Source organism: Anguilla anguilla, chromosome 17, assembly GCF_013347855.1.
Source record: "Anguilla anguilla isolate fAngAng1 chromosome 17, fAngAng1.pri, whole genome shotgun sequence".
Lineage (NCBI taxonomy): Eukaryota > Metazoa > Chordata > Actinopteri > Anguilliformes > Anguillidae > Anguilla > Anguilla anguilla.
The window spans coordinates 18,609,250-18,626,446 of NC_049217.1; the positions used below are offsets into that span (position 1 = coordinate 18,609,250).

Below are 17,197 nucleotides of genomic sequence, written 5' to 3' on the forward strand. Positions count from 1 at the left end.
ATTTTAGCAACATATTTGGAGTGAGACAATTTCTACTGTTCCTCAGAATGTCATGAGTACCCACAACATAGGCTTGAAAATACGGCAATGTCTGGGTCTCACAGTGAAAGGGGTAATTCACTTCCTCCATACCGTTGCATAGCATCGCATCGGCAGCCATGAGAGCTGTCATCACAGACGATTTACAGCAGTCAGTAGAGGGTTTGTGATCTACAGTGTACATTAAATCTTGTACAGACGATAGAGGTCAGTGGTGGAAAATGGAGGAGGGTCAGATGGCCAGATGGATTCCCTCCACAGATCCACAGCACCAGTTCTAGATAAAGTAAAAATAAAAGTAAAAGTTATCAGCATCTTTCTTGCCAGACCCAACAGGAGGTGTTTTTTTAAAAGGAATACTGCAGCATGTAAAAACAACAACAAAAGATCAGTCACTCTGCAAAACAGACAGCTGGTCCTGATTCATCATTCAACGGCAATTGAAATAACAAAATTATTCAAATGAGTCATCTCACTCCATATGTGTATTAGCCTAGTTTCTCCTCATTTGGGATGACTGACAAGATTATTAAAAACATGCATACAAAGGGCTGATTTAGTGGGATTTGAGAATCAAAGGAATCAAAGGAATCAAGATCAAAGGCAGGAAGCGTTTGCATTGATGCTGTTAGTTCAACATCCCTTTGCCCTATGATTCAATTTCTTAAACTATTGTAAGATTTGCTATCATGGGAGCTGTGCAATTGGATATCAGTAAATTATGTAACACCAGAAAATGCTCCCATCCCAAATTTTTATTTCATAATGGATCAGGCAGTGATACACACAAATTGATTTGATTTAGTTTATTGTTTTCCCAATGAACAGTGAAGTTTGTCCAATGTTATATGATATATCCTGCATTTTAGGCTGGTGTTACATTAGCTCATTGACATGATAGTGTTTATTTCACCTTCCTGCCAGAAATGCATGTCATTCTTTCATCTTCTTTTGAATTTGGCTGCATTTATTTTCTCCATATGAACTGAATGTCACAGAAGACAAATCAAATTAATTCACAGAAATGTTGTTTTTTGTCTGAAATATACATAGCTTGACGTGAGAGAAATGTTCATGCAGTAGCCTACTTAAAAAAAAAAAAACACCATGTACAGGTAAAATGTGCCCATTGTATTGAACTCATAAAAGATACCCTTGGTATATGTGGTCACTTCTGGCACTACGATCTCTACTTCACTCTAATGTGTTTTTCTGCACCTCTGCACTATGAACTGATACACTTGATGTACGTCGCTCTGGATAAGAGCGTCTGCTAAATGCCTGTAATGTAATGTAATGTACAAAAATAATCTGTAATAGTAGGTTGGTTATAATATCCCTTGTTTAATATTAAACTCCTAGATACTTCAATGTAATTAAAACCAAAACAAAACAAGCCTGCATTTTCAGTTTAATCACTCAATAACAAATTGTCCTGTTTTATTCACAAATGGTAGAACAGCATTATAAGCCCCCCTCAGTGGCAATGAGGGCGGGGCGGCTGTGACAGTCCAGCCCCCTTCCATGGCCCTTTGACTGTTGTTGTCGGTTGTAGAATGGAGAGGCGGTTACAGCACCACGGACAGAGCACACAGCGGCGCCCGACCACTGTTGAGCACTTCAGTATCTTCAAGCAGCGCTCCAACCCGAGACAGGGCTGTCTCCCGTGACCAGTCGCGCAGCATTGTATTCCTTTCTCATTCTGTCACAGCCGGAGTTGCAGATGCCTGCGCCGAGGCGTTGAGATTTTTTTATTTGTTTATCCAAGGACTGATTTGGTTTGTTTTGGAATTTATGAATTTCTCTTTTCTTTCTTTACGTCCTTCGGTCTTTAGCTTCTGCCTGTGGGGATTGGTTGAGGTACATTCACCTTGATGCGCACCGCACGAAAGGAAGTCGGCGACAGAGACACTACAGACAGCCACAAGAACAGCTGTCTCGTTAATTCGTTCTTATCGCGAGTGAAAAACGTTTTGTATTAGGGAAATATTGGTAACCGTGAACCGACGAGGATCGTGTAAAAATTAAAGAAGCTTTTGGTGAATCTCTTTAGTAAAACTTATTCAATTGAATAACGATGAGCGATTGAAAACGAATGCTTATAGAGAAAGTGATAGGCTACTTATTGGCGAGAGTAGGCTACTATTTACGGTCTGAAACGCTTGATTCCAGCACCTTGGACAGTAGCAAACTAGCGATACTCGCCTCGCTACAGTACTTGAAATAAGCACAACTGGATTTAAAAGACCAAGAAAAGGAGAAAAAGGCAAAGTTATTGGACACAAGAAATCCCATCCGTTTGGAAACAAGTGAGTATATCTTATTCGATTCATATTTCTCGTCTCTGTTTCCCATTTGCAGCCTACCGTGGCTGCCTGCCTCAGCCCACTGGGTATAATATGCTGCAATCAAATTCCTTTTCATTACTAAGCTTGAAATGTATTTATTATTATTTCAGTCTGGTTATCATTTCCTACAAGTTGGATTTATTCTATGTAGGCTAGGTAATTTATGGTTATAACATCAACGTACCTATTGATCGGTACATACAGTAAGTAGCCATTATAGACATATAATGTGTGTTAGATTTTTTGCGTAACCGCTAGTGTTTTAGTGTACTTTCATCAGTCGGGAAATGTGAAACAATTAGAACAATTAAGTACAATTGTCTTTTTCTACTTTCCCAACTGTGAGATTTACATGATTGTAAAGAAAAAGGCGATCTGATATCGTGCTGTTTACATTTATGGCTTCCATTTTATAGCTAAGATGGATGCTTTCGCATACTACTTCGCTTTGTTTAATGTAAACACAATGTAACTGTTTGGAGGACGGCGTTGTTTTAAATTATCTTAAATCTGATACATTATCTAAATAACATTGGAGGTTTCAGCTGTAGTCGATATCTCTTCGTATAGCTATTTGAGAAGATAATTTCATATGCCATTTCTGGAAAATACATTATAGACGTTGGACGCTTAAGTAAAGGCCAATGCAACCATCCATTTGCTGTATCTCGGTCAGTGTAAGCGACTGTTATGACAAGTGAAAATCTATCGTCCATAACAAATATCAAGACAATATGTAGTAGCCGGGAAAATTAACCAAAACAAAATGGTAAGCCTTAAACAAAGCTTATTACAATTTCTGTATATTAGACTGCCAGTTATCGTTATTTATTTAGGCCCTATTTATTCATACGCGTGCGTTGAATTTATACATAATATTTACGTATGAATTCTGGTTTTCTCTCCTACAAACCACTTAATTGTGATCTGAGGAATTAATCTTCAGCCCTTGCAATAGTGAATTTGTTTCAAAGATTGCATTGTATTAATCTCATTTGTGCATCTGGTAAATCGTCTCGGTATGGAGGAATGCTAAACAAAGCTGTTAATGTCGATTCTGTGAAGGGAGAGAAAGACGCTTGTATTTCATCATTTCAATTGATATTCCTTCCGGCTATACTTCAGGTGTTGATGGTACCTCACAGCAACATAGCAAGACCATGAGAAAGGTATATTTGTTGCCTACTATTCTACAATTTTATTATGATGACAACTGAATTTTTGGTACACATTAAGCAGACAATTCGCTTTTAAAACATTTTCTGTTACAGTCAATTTTATAGCCTATATCTCATACAGTCATTTGTTATTCCGGCGGTAAACCCAGAATTTTAAAATGTGCACCAATCCGTCTGCGTTTTATTGTGCATATTTCAAAGCGTATTTTAAGGCTGAAATACGAACACAATCTTCAACATCCTGTCTTCATGTTGAAAACAAGTCTGCGTTGCCTTCAGGTTGGTAATTAAAAGTCATTTCTCTTCCTCCCAGGTGGAGTTTCCTCGACAGGGCAAAGGAAGATAACGGGGGCAAGTTAACTGCATCTTACACAGTGCACGTGGCAGATTAAATGTCCAGGGCACGAGAGCTGCTGACACTTGTAGCCAGGATCTGCCACCTTTGACACAGTGAGGTAGAGTCTCACCCCACCCTACGTCCCCGCTCTCAGCCTCCCCTGATCCGAGGATAGCACACGCCGCCTCACCCTGGTACCATGGGCACCGTGCTGTCTATCTCCCCCAGCTACCGCAAGGCTGGCCTCTTTGAGGACGGGCCAGCCATGGTGGGCCACTACACGGCCGTGCAGAACAGCAAGAACGCCAAGGACAAAAACCTGAAGCGCAACTCGCTCATCAACGTGCTGCCATGGAAGCGCATCGTGGCCGTCTCGGCCAAGAAGAAAGGCTCCAAGAAGGTGCAGCCCAACTGCGCCTACCAGAGCAACGTCACCCACCTCAACAACGAGAACCTGAAGAAGTCGCAGTCCTGCGCCAACCTCTCCACCTTCGCCCAGGACTCCGCCGGCACCCTCCCCGCCTCAAAGACCTCGGGGAACGTGGTCTCCTCGGTGAAGAAGGTGCCGCTGGGCAGCTCCAACGGCGCGGCGGGGACGCCGAAGCGGGTGATCGTTCAGGCCTCCACCAGCGAGCTCCTGCGGTGCCTGGGCGAGTTCCTCTGCCGCCGCTGCTACCGACTCAAGCACCTGTCCCCCACGGACCCGGTCCTGTGGCTGCGCAGCGTGGACCGCTCCCTGCTCCTCCAGGGCTGGCAGGACCAGGGCTTCATCACCCCGGCCAACGTGGTCTTCGTCTACATGCTGTGCCGCGACGTGGTCTCCTCGGAGGTGGCCACCGAGCACGAGCTGCAGGCCGCGCTGCTCACCTGCCTCTACCTATCCTACTCCTACATGGGCAACGAGATCTCCTACCCGCTCAAGCCCTTCCTGGTGGAGAGCTCCAAGGAGGCCTTCTGGGACCGCTGCTTGTCCATCATCAACCTGATGAGCGGCAAGATGCTCCAGATCAACTCGGACCCGCACTACTTCACCCAGGTCTTCGCTGACCTCAAGAACGAGAGCCAGAAAGAGGAGGAGAGGAGCCGCTTGCTCATTGGGCTAGACCGATGAGGGACAGTGGGGCGGGGCTGAGCGGGGCAGGTGGAGGAGGAGCAATAGGCTATGAAGATTGCAGTGATGCACTCTTGTCCGGCATTTCTCCTTGTTTAAGAGAATTTGAGCCATTGAACTAAGTCCAGGGCTGCATTAGAGGTCTGGAAATTTACACCAGATTAGAACCATGGGCTTTGTCTTTAAGGGTATTTACATTGTCCTGTGAGGTGTAAAGAAAGTCCCAGAAACAGATTTACTACAATCATTGCAATAATTAATTCCCATTTTAAAAAATTAAAAAACTGAATTGACTTATTAAACTAGAAGCTATATTCTAATTTTCAATGTATTCTAAAGATGTAAAAGTGATTTCAGGTATATACGGTACGTAAGAAAGTATGACAGTGGGTGATCTGTGAATAATTTCTCTACCTTTGCTCAGCATTTCAAATGTTATAGTGGCTGGAGTCCAGACATATATACGTTATTTGTCTGTAGGCATAGAATGCCCTGATGAACTACTGGAATGATTCTATGATGATCTTGTGGACCCCAGGAAGACTAACAGTCATTCCGGCAACAGCTAATGGGGATCCAATATAAACAATAAACAATAAACCATCTTTGAATGTGAGAATCAGATGGGAAAGTAGCTATTTAGACTTAACTATTTATCACCTCCAAAAGAATTCCAATGTATTTGGCATCAATAGAATCAAGGAAAAGAAACTTAGCAGAAACAAAATTCACAGTGAAAAACTTATATCAACAATCTAATGCTAAAACTATTTAAATTGTTGGGGTGTTTGTGTAAATCTGAAATTAAAATGAAAGGCTTCAAAAGCAGATGTTTGAACAGAAATGCCAGACCAGAGTGTATTTTCTGCTTATTACATGTGTATATAAATTGGAAAAAGGAAGAGTAAGGGAAAGGAAAAAAGACAAATATAAGATCAATAGATGAATAAAATTAAAGTACAGTAGGAATAGGTAACCCTGATCCTGGAATACTAGAAATGTTTTTGCTCTTTATGAATTCAAACTGCATAACTGTATTATTAGATTTAATGAACACAGTTTACCATGTGCTGATAGTATTCGGGTTTCACCATTCAGACTGAATATTCAGGCTTTAACTCACAATAATCAATCAAACGAGCAAATGAAACAGAAACAAGGTACATGGCTGGTGCTCCATGACTAAGGTTTCCAAATTTAACAGCCTCAGTGGAAATGACTGGAGATTCCATTGTCACCAGATTTAAGTACACATGGTTTTGGGTTGCAGCGCTCATGCCTGTAACCACGGCTGGACAACCACCCCACCGGTATGGGCTCTCTAGAGGACATCAACGGCAGCCGCCTGGGCCCTGAGACTCTGAAACATTTACAGCCACAGAGCCGTGCGACATTCAAGGCTCTACGGTGGAGCGCAGCTTGTCTCCCAGCCATGCTTGAAAACACAGACTGCCAACCCTGAAACGGAAGAGGATTATGTGTATGCTGTAAGCCTCCTCAGGCAGTCTGGATCACCAGTGGAAATTCAGAAGGGCCAGGCAAAGAGGGAAAGAGATGGGTCAACAAACGAGTCTAGAAAAGGAGGACTTTTTGCGTGTTGACGCGCTTCAAGTGTTCAGGGATGACCTGCTTTGGGGTTCTGCTGAAAGGAACATGGATTTTCAATACCCTTAAATAGGTTTGTGCCGACAGAGGTTTATTTATTTATTCACCTATTTATTCACGGACTCTCTTTTACTGATGTCTTTTTAGAGTAATGTGCTACTGCATGTGTGCCATTGCAATCACTTTGGATGTTTTGGAGGGTGGCTGTCTGTCACCTTGCATGTTTTTTGTTAATTGTGATGCGCCACGCCTGTCTGTATTGATGGGACATTGTCAGCCCACACAGATATCACGGCCTGTTGAGCACTTGCTTGATAAAATATGGATTTATTTGTTTATTTATTTATTTTTTGCTGCATCACAATCTGGTTTGAGCAGATATCCCTTCTTTCCCTCTGAGAAGTGCCATACTTAGACAAAAATCCCACCCACCTCAAAAATATCATCAATTACTGTAAACGGTCATTTAAAATGTCTTTAAACAAATGAGCCTTTATTAGCAAAACCCCTCATCACACAATCTTCCAATCTTGGGAATGAAGGAAATAACTGATTAGACAGTACACATTGGAACTTGTCAAAAACCTAATCAACAGATTAAAAGGGAGAGCCTTTGGTGCAAACTGGTCTAGGTATTTGACGAGAATGAGGTTAGAGACTGATGCAATATATCTGTCCAGGATTTAGCAAAGGATTTAGAGGAAAACCAATCTCAATGTCATCAGATCCGAGAAGAGAAATCCTCTGTTGTTAGACATGGGGCCAGTTGCAGGCGAATCAGCAGGAGGAATCCTGCCAATTCTTGCGCAAACAAACATTAGAAAACAAAACAGGGTCACCCTTGCTTCTCTGAGCAGGGAGATCTTTACGTTCATTCTGGGTTTTCACTGAGCACAGACCAATCTAAGCTATCCTCAAACTAAACATAAGACGTTATCAGCAAACAGGTCCACTGCTCTTTAGCGACTCTGGGCTTCCAAAGGTTGGGTTTGAAAGATTTTCCTGGACTGCTTTGAAGATAAAGATAAATATGTTAAATAATATTTAACACTTTCAGACTAATGGATGATTATGTTAGCTGGAGTAGCAAATGCCAACACCACCTTAAGAGCAAGTGGAATCTGGGGCTCACCTTGTCAGAGATGTGCATAAAGCAAGCTATATCTGGTAGGAACACTCTTCCCATTCAAAAAGTGATTGTACAAAAATGAGGCAATGACATCACAAGTGCTGTGCATGCTCTTTGAACAGAAGATTCATGAACAGAAGATTCATCTGCAGCGTATGAACGGATCGCATCGGGAAACGAGAAACTCTTTACAAACATTTCTTTAAAAAAGTAGACTTTTCGCACTGAATCTTCACTTGCAATTAACTGTGCATGATTTTCAGATGCCTGTCTTTCATCTTTCTTTACAAAAGGAATTGGAACATGGCGGCAGATACATGTGGTCCTGATTAGGCTCGTTTTGATTCTCTGCTTCACCGTGCTGAAGGACGCACCGCGTGTGCTTTTTGCCGGAGAAGGAAGCGTATGTATTACGTGTGTGTTGTGTGAGAAGTGGGACTACGCCCTTCAAATGGGAGAAGGGCTCCAATAAAAAAAGGCTCTACGCTGGGAATTATGCTGACGGACACTCAGTTCCACCAATGGCAGAGGTTCTGGTGAATGGTGCAATACGAAAACGTGTCTTATCTAAGATGCAAGGTCCATAGAGAATACAGGGCCTGGAAGTGTTGGGGTGGCAAGGCGGAATATTGAAGTCCACCCACCCCTCTTTAAAGTATGGTTATCCTGATTCACTATAATGTGCCATTTTTCACCTTCAAAAGCTAAGTAGTAGTTTCAAAAAGTAATTTAAGAAGTGGGAAAAAAAGTAAAATTGCATTTTTTTCCTCTTTTGTGTATCCTGTTGTATACCATTGTTGAACAAAAAAAGAAAAAAAACTGTGTTACAACCTAGAAAGGAGAGTTGCTCTGTGACTGCGTGTATGTGTGTGTGTATGAGAGAGAGAGTGAGAGACTACATAGGAAAGAGAGAATATGTAATTTTTTAATTTTTGGATGGAACTGGTTGAGGTGGGGTAGGAGGAGATCTTGGTTGGGACGGGAGGAGTCCTGGGTGCGATGGGAGGACTTTGGAGTGGCGTGGGAGGAGTTTGGATGGGGTCTAACTGATAAGAGGTGCTCGCATTTTAAAAAGATAAAGAAACAAGTGAAATGCTGTAATTCAATTTTTTTTCCTGTTTGTTTATTTCCACTTATTTTTATTTATTTTTGTACTGTGATGAAAAATAAATTGCACTGATTGTTCATGACGCACAGTAGAGTGCTGGTCTCCCGTGATTTATTTATTTATTTATTTTAACCATCAATGAACTTTATTGCTCAGAAAACAAATTCATGTTATGGCATTGTTGTTTTGTTAATTCACACAAATTAAGTGATGCTTATACCTCAACAATGTTATTGAGATATAATCCGAAAGATAAATAATTTGCCTTCTTTCATTGTATGCAATCCGTGTATTTTACTTGCAAACAAAGTGTTGGGGGCAATGGCTGCCTAATCAGTTTATATGTCACTCTGTAAGGGTGTGTTTTTTACGCAATTCGCTTTGAAAGATACCTACAATGTGTTTTGTCACTATTTTCTTTTTGACCGTCAACAGCATTGATTTCTAAGAAATATTTTAAGACCTCATCAATAGAGCGGCTACAAAGAAGACCTGTAAAGAATGTAATGCTGTGCAAAATTCCAGACAAGGGAGAGAGTGAGATGGTGAACTGTGACTTAGTGTCAGTGCTCTATCATCCTGTAAGTTCCGTCAGCAATCTTGATGCATTTCCACCTATTAATATTAATGCTTACAATTTCTTGGAAACTTAAAAGCATCTTCCTTGAGTTGAGCTGGAAATACTCAAAGCCTCAAAGGTCAGAGTTTCCGTACATTGGAGTGACCCACTTTGAAGACCTTGGTTTGACACATTTGCACACTCAGCTACATTCGGCTGTTAGCTGTCAGTACCTCCAACGGGAATTATGCGGTCACAAGTTGAGAAAGATGTGAGAAAGGCACAGGTCTAAATGGAGGCTAGCAGCTCGATGCCTGATATATATAACCGATTAAAATGGGCAGCACGCAACATCATCATAAGTGCTAACAGGCGCACTGGCTCAGTATTCTTAGCACAGATTTACCATACTCATTCTCTTGCAAAATTACATAAGGATTATTAGATAAGATCATAAAAAACATACTATCTGATACAAATACTATCTGAAACTATCATTCTGTATGTAAAAGTTACCTAATATAAAAATTCAAACACATGATTCAATATTGCTGCGGAATTATCTATATACATTGAAACGCAGTACATTACCCTAATGTTTCTACAACCCAAAATCTGGGTTTGCTTTTGACTCACAGTCAAAGTCAATTCCATACACATTATGAAGAGGGCAGATCGCTCCTTAAATAATCAAAACGCAAAAACCTGATTTTGTTTTGCAGTCTCCCACATGCACTGCACTGGCAAGGTGCCCAGTGTTCGGTGTAAATGGCAGCACCAGTTGGCACATTTGAAAGAGGGCTTCAGTTTTCCTGATGGTGTATCCATACATGCGCAAAAACGTTGAAAACATTCAACAAAGAGACAGAGAGGATGGTGACATATTTGGTCTATGTGTGGATGGTCAAACTGAGAACACACTGGCAGTGTGCTGTGTGTCAGGTGTTAAGTCCAGGGCGGAAGAACAGTCAGCCCACCCACTCAGTCAGCTTCTCACCTCCCAGTGATGTCACGTCCATGAAGAAGCCACCGGAACTCAGGGGCAAGAGCCAATCAACTGCTCCTCCTACTGGGGTTGAGTCAGAGCAGGAGAGAGAGAGGTCAGTAGTCACATCATCAATGAGTCCTCTAATGATTGGAATTTAACCCTTTAACTATGGAGGATAATACATCAATGTAATGTTTTCTTCTTAATCAAATTTATCTGTTTTTGGGAGCTGATAAGCTGTTTTTAGATTTAGGATAGCTATACATAGAGGAACAATTTTCAGATAGACAATTGTGTACAAATACAACAAGATGTAGAATTTTGTTACAGTCAATGATTTTTTTTATTGTGCGCAACATCACTTAATTAAAATAATAAAACTTTGCACCAGATCTACTTTTTCTTTTATAATGAATTACTTGCATTTATTACTATGAATGAGAGACTCAAAGCGCTTTACAGTAATGAGTGTGAAACTGGCCTCTACCACCACCAATGTGTAGCACCCACCTGGGGGATGCACCACAACCATTTTGCAGCACACGATCACCACACATCACTGTTTCATATTTCATAAAAGCCTACTTAAAATAGGCCAAACAAAAAATCTGATTCTAGCAGGGACAGGATCAAAATCCTGGGTTTTCCAGGGGAACCTGAAGCCATTGCGACTTAGCGGATTAAACAGTTCTAACGTCATCCAGAGGGACAATGGGGTTGGGGGCCAGCTGCACCAGATGGGTGGATATTTTTCTATTGGCATGTCGCAAAACCAAAACAATGAAGGCCTTCAAACCATGAACAGGGTCACAAGCCAAAAGATGCTGCTTTGGAAATAAAATGTTTCCAGTAATGCTGTTGTGACATCCTCTGGGCCGAAGCATACAAGCTCTCTGCTAAATCAAAATAAAAATATTCCAACTGAAGAAACAAAAATATCTCAAAAAGGAATACGTACAAAGGTGGGCTAACAGCCAGAGGAAAAAATAGCGGGGGGGGGGGGGGGGGGTCAGACAAACCTGGATTATTCCCAACCAGTCTACAAACAGCTGAAACACAGCAAACCCACAGATAAGGTTGCTTTGGATCTTGGGTAGTTCCTTCTGGGCCCCACTCTCTCCCTCTCTTGCCATCACTCAGATACAAGTCAATCTTCATCTCATCTGGCCACGAGTTTAAAATGTCAGATGTGTTTTCCCAAATGTATTTTTCAATTCAAAACGTGTCTATATAAACACCAATCTAACATACATCTCTATTTAATATTAAGTAGTTATATGTGTGTTCGTGTATTTGTGTGTGTATATATGTATATATAAGCAAAAAACATATACAATATAGTTTTTTGCTTTAAACAGGAATAGTATAATACTTAAATGAATTCATCAAAGAGCAACAGACTTTGTGTTATGCCACACTCTACACACCCTTTATCTGCTTCTGTTCATTACATAAAGACATGATTCATTTCCCCGGCCTTTGGATGAGTCAGAATGCAGGAAATGAAATCATTAGAAGATGGCGGAGGAAAAAGGTTTCTCAATTTGCCCCACAGAGCAGAAATCACGGGGAGCCACCCACCCACCCACCCACCCCAAGGATGGGGTTCAACAAGAGGACAGGTCTGAACTGCACCTTCCCCCCCCACACACACACACACATCTCCACCCCCACCTGCACCCCCAGCCGATATCAACGTGCTGGACAATCTAATGTGCTTCTGCTTTTTCTCACTGCAGGCAAGTGTGAACTTTAGCTCTGATTTCATTAAGCTGTGATCAATCCAAGCACAGTTTCAGTCATTTATCAATTTGTTATGCAGTGGAGTGGATGGTCGTGGGACAGGAATGAAAACTCACAGCAAGCCTGGATAGAAGACTTAATTACATTCAAATTCAGTATAGAAAACAAAATTAACATCGGAACAAATGAGTGATGATATTACTAAGCTACTGCCAATCATGTCTGTGTTGCATTAGGGCCTTATTAAATATAAACTTACATTCGTAATTGCATTAGGACACACAAAAACACAATCCTCTCATCTGTTTATTTTTTCACATTTTGATAAGTTTAATGATAATAAACAAACAGTGATATTTCATTGTAAATCCAATCAGAACAAATATTAATTGAGTCTTGACCATAGTGCATACTTTGCATCCTTAATAATTTTTTTCAGAATACCTACATAACAAGGTACCTTCATAACATATTGACAGTGGTCTAGAATAGCAATATATAAAAATATAGTGTTCACATTCAGTATAATGGCTCACCAAGTTTATGATTTAGTCTTCATTTCTTTAGTTCATTTGCATGAATATCAAAACAAACAACACTGGGTGAATGGATTCTGTTTCATCCGGCCAGACAAGTGCACAAATCAAAAGAAACCAAATGGCAAGAGCTCTCAAGCATTTAAAGGTTCTGATTCAGAAAGAAAAAAACAAGACTATCACTCAATAAGAAAAAAAAAACACCCAGTTTTATCATACTACACACATAAAATTCAAGATAAATATCACAGATAAAATCCCAAGGTCTGCTTTTTCCCTTATCATATAATTTATTTACACTAGACCACCAACAACATACCCTCAAATGCAAACAAACCGTCCCTAAGGCTTTTGAATGTGCAATTAAAGCTTGTTTATGCTATAAGCTGGCTTGTAGATGCAATAAGCCCTAATTTGGATGAAAAGGTGCATTTAGGACAGGCCTGATGAAAAGGATGTTAGGATGTGCTTCTGCTATCTCCCTGCTAAGTCTCAGGCTTATGAGTCATCTAATGTGTGGAGATAGGATTTTCTCCCGTAAAACTGGACCATCCATTGTGGAGATCTAATCTTAAGATTTATTTGGACGGTGATGCAACAGCAGGACATTTAGATAACACAGCAGATGCCAAACAGGGGCCAGGAGGCTGCCGGTGGCATCAGCATTGCCACTCATCACAATCAGAAAACAGCAGGAGTGCAAACTGTGTTTCTGGATCAGAGCTTCTCAACACTCGTCCTGGCGGGCCACAGCGTTTGTGATCTTTCATCACCACTCTGTGCTAAATTTTAGCTGATTATAAAGCTAACTTCCTCGCCCGGGTTCTTGCGTCATTGGATTTAAGGTGAAAACAACAGACACTGCGGCACAGCAGGGTCAGGGTTGAGAAGCCCTGTTCTGGACTGAAATGCTTGTAAAGTCCCCCGCTGCCAGTAAACCTGGTCAGTCTGATGGCTATAGCTGTGCATTCTCAATATCTATTGACATTTTTTAAACATGTATCCACAGTAATTTACAAACGGTTCATGCTTCAATGAAGTTCGCAACACTTCAAAAACACAGAGTTGTTTCATTTCCGTTCAGCTTTCAGCCGCTGCTCTTTTCCTGAAATTTCCAGGCATCTCTCACCCTGCCAGCTGCAGACATCAGACAGTGGCAAATCTGAGTCGGCCCTCGTCTGACTCCCTTATTTCTGGGCTGGTAATTTCTCCCTGCTTGGGCCCCGTGGTAACGGGACCAGCACATTCCCCGCGGGATGGCACAGAAGGCCATGGGACCCTGGAAGAGAAGAGGGAGAAAAGGGCTAATCTTTGTATGAGGACAATGGTACCACTCTCCTCAGACAGGCTAGGAAGAGATACCAGCACAGCAAGGACATCCCGGGCTCAGCGGGAAGAGCTACCAATACAGCAAGGACATCCCAGTGCCCGGGCTCAACAGCCTCTCAGGGAGACAGAGACTCAGTGTCTGAAAGGGCGGAGGAACACAGGGTAACTCTGAGGCCTGGATTAAAAGGACACCCGCGCTTAGCTCTAGACTGCAAGCGCTTTCGCTCTCTTCACAGACACAGCTAGTGTCAGTAAGCTGAGCCGTCGCCAAAATCAGCTGTGATAAACAATTAATGCTAACGATTATCAAGTCAGAGTTGAGGTGAAGTGTTGATTGGGGTAAAGTGTCTGCTTGCATAACAGGGTGGTGAAACACCCTTCTTTCAACGAAAGCACTACATTAAAATGCGGTTGACTCGATGTCGTCAATCATATCGAAAACATTTTACTAACTGGGACTAAGTGACGGGCCCTAGAGGGAAACCATGTTTGTGTTCAGATGGCAGGAGTCTGTCTAACCAAGCCAAAGCCCTTCATTTGTAATTGGTTCAATGCTATTGCAAAGTCTGCCAGGGGGGTGTTAAGGATAGTAACCATGCGTATGTTGACAAAATGTGGCCTTTATTGTGTGTTCACTTAAATAGTTTCCTGCTTAAGGGTTTGGAAGGACCCCACTGATCTGACAGTTAGATTTCAGTTTCAATCACGACTCGATTTGAAGCCGGGTGACGCGATGCTTCCCACAAACAGTGCGTGCCGCGCGAGACCTTTGTGGGAACATACTGGTGTGTTTGCCCACATGCATGCAGTCATCACGGCAAGACCCCCCCTTAAAAAAAGAGATTTCCCCCCTCATGCGTTTTCCCCAGACGCCTGCCCATCGCCCCTTCCCATCAGAGGCAGCAGGGTTCCCGTTTCCCCAGAGACGGCGAGCGGTCCTTCGCGGGCCGCGTGCCGACCCGCCGCTCGGAGACGGAAATGAGCAGCAGCCAGAGTGCTCTAATGGGCAATAAACGCCCTCTCGCGCGGCCCGGCCTCGTCCGCTCAAGGGCCAGACCTCACCGCGGACGGCCGCTAATTGGAAACGATCATGGGAGGCTGAAGAAGGCCATTATCTCCTGAGGAGGAAGCGCTAATGTTCCCCGAAGGCCATTATCTCCTGAGGAGGAAGCGCTAATGCTCCCCGAAGCCAGCAGCTGTAAAGGACAATGCGGTTATGATGCCAGGCTGGCAAAGCAAGGAGGTTTTATACAGAAGTTATAAGGTGTGCACTCTGGCCATATACAGTACAGAAGTTATAAGGTGTGCACTCTGGCCATATACAGTACAGAAGTTATAAGGTGTGCAGTCTGGCCATATATGGAAATTGTGATTTCTTTTTTTTCTTTTTTTTATCTCTCCTTCTCTTTCTCTCACACATACACACATATACAGTACATGTGTCTTGTCTTTAAATGTGGGCATGGCACCATTACATGCACTGTATTTTCAAAAACTGAACAAGCCTTACAAACAGTTTTCAAATGAAGACAGACCCTTATCAAGTTCAAGGATATAGTCAGTGCATCTTTGTCAGTGTTTCAAATGTCAGCATGCTTGTCTGACGCTGTACAGATTGGGCGCTCGCTGCAGGTCAGGCGGGACAGATGGCATATTTTTCTGCGCAGGAGGGCTGGGCTTCTGCGCAGGGGGACTGGGTTTCTGCGCAGGGGGGCTGAGTTGGTGTGGTACTACATCTTCAGTTTTGTACATTCATGTGACTAATGGAGTACTAAAAATACCGGCACCTCGTCTGAATTATATAAAAATGAACTGCCTGAGGGAAAATAACAAAAAAAAATACAGAGAAGCAGACAGCCCCGAATTTCAGGAGAAGCCTGAAGTCGTAGCAAACTGTTAAAAAGGCAACACACAAAAGAAGAAGCCCTTCTGAGATTAGCACGCTGTCTTCTGATAGCTGAATCCTCTGTGATTCTCGACATGCCGAGACCAAAAACAGCAGCGTCTCCAGTAAGAGAAAGCCTGAAGACTCCGATCCGACTGCATAATTGCCTGTCCCATTTTCCATTAATTTGCCGTGGCCGTCTTTGATCTGGGACGTGCATGGAATTAAGCGAGGCTTCTAATTTTGGATGATGCGAGGGGGGGGGGAACGACTCATCACTACTACCTCCAGAGATGCTCTGGTGTTGCGCATCCGATTCCTCCTCATCACCGCCTGTGGGAAACGGGCCCTCCATTCAAGGGTCCGCAGCTATCCTCAGCCCTCTTGTGCTGCATCACACTGCTAGGCGTATAAAGCCATGCGGTGGTATATGTGCGTATGTCCGTTACGTGCATGTCACAGTTAATACAATCTAAATCCATTCAACCATTTACTTACAGGTAGCTCCACGTTCGTAAAAGCTCACCGCACACAACCTTCTCAGACAAAGACGAGGCTAAAGATAGAACCATTTCAGCGCACTGTCTTTGTCAGTGAAAGAGTGCCATTCTGTTAGCAGCTCTTAAAACGTAACCCTGGGTGAACAAAATAATTAAGAATTGTACGTCAGTGAGGATTACTCATCAACATTCTTCATGAAGATAGAACTCTGCGAGTTGGGGGGAAATATGGAATGGGGTTACTACCCAAAGATTAGACCCATCCAAAAACCCGCTAATCGACTAAAACTTGCTAATTGCGTGGGTGCTCTGACCTTCTTGCCCTGACGACACACCTACTGACTCCACTCCTCCTCAGTTGCCATGCATTGACCAGCGTTGCTAGACATTGCTAGGAGTACACCCATACTGGCTTTGGATAACACAGCAGTGACCAAGCGCTGCCGGTGGTGAGTGGAAGGTGTGCATACTCCAGCACATCACAGTATTTCAGCGCGGGCAAGCGTTCCGTTTACGTTGCGTCAATGTTACCCGTCCCCTGCTGCTCCCTTTGCTGGGGTCAGCAGTTGAGGGGTTGGGGGGCAAGGGGGTGCTCAGGGGTGAGCGGGGACGTAACCGTAGCGACATCCCCACAGACACACTGCTGAGCGCGGGGGCCTGGGAGCGCTCCCGCACCATTTAGCGCTCGAGTGCTCTGCTGTAAAGAAAACAGAAACATTAATCAAGTGCACCGGTTGCAAAACTTGTTGTTTTTTTTATAACGAGCCAGATGGCAGGTCTTTTGTGTGCTTTGGATTACCGT

The 17,197-nt window shown here is 42.8% G+C and overlaps 1 protein-coding gene across 3 annotated transcripts; it reads left to right on the forward strand.

The window, feature by feature from the left end:
* Nucleotides 1-1,559: 1,559 nt before the first annotated feature.
* Nucleotides 1,560-8,948, forward strand: LOC118216076 (cyclin-dependent kinase 5 activator 1-like). Of its 3 annotated transcripts, none has more exons than XM_035397095.1 (3): nucleotides 1,560-2,348; nucleotides 3,513-3,556; nucleotides 3,879-8,948. In XM_035397095.1, the coding sequence occupies exon 3, from the start codon at nucleotides 4,102-4,104 to the stop codon at nucleotides 5,011-5,013; it is 912 nt and encodes a 303-aa protein (XP_035252986.1). In that variant the 5' UTR covers nucleotides 1,560-2,348; nucleotides 3,513-3,556; nucleotides 3,879-4,101; the 3' UTR covers nucleotides 5,014-8,948. The 3 variants fall into 3 exon arrangements, with proteins under 3 accessions (XP_035252986.1, XP_035252985.1, XP_035252987.1); XM_035397096.1 differs by lacking the exon at nucleotides 1,560-2,348 and adding an exon at nucleotides 2,716-3,156; XM_035397094.1 differs by lacking the exon at nucleotides 3,513-3,556 and having other exon boundaries at nucleotides 1,562-2,348.
* Nucleotides 8,949-17,197: the final 8,249 nt, after the last annotated feature.

Excerpts from the sequence above, each read along its gene's own strand:
- LOC118216076 (XM_035397095.1), top strand. The coding sequence starts at position 4,102 with ATGGGCACCGTGCTGTCTATCTCCCCCAGCTACCGCAAGGCTGGCCTC.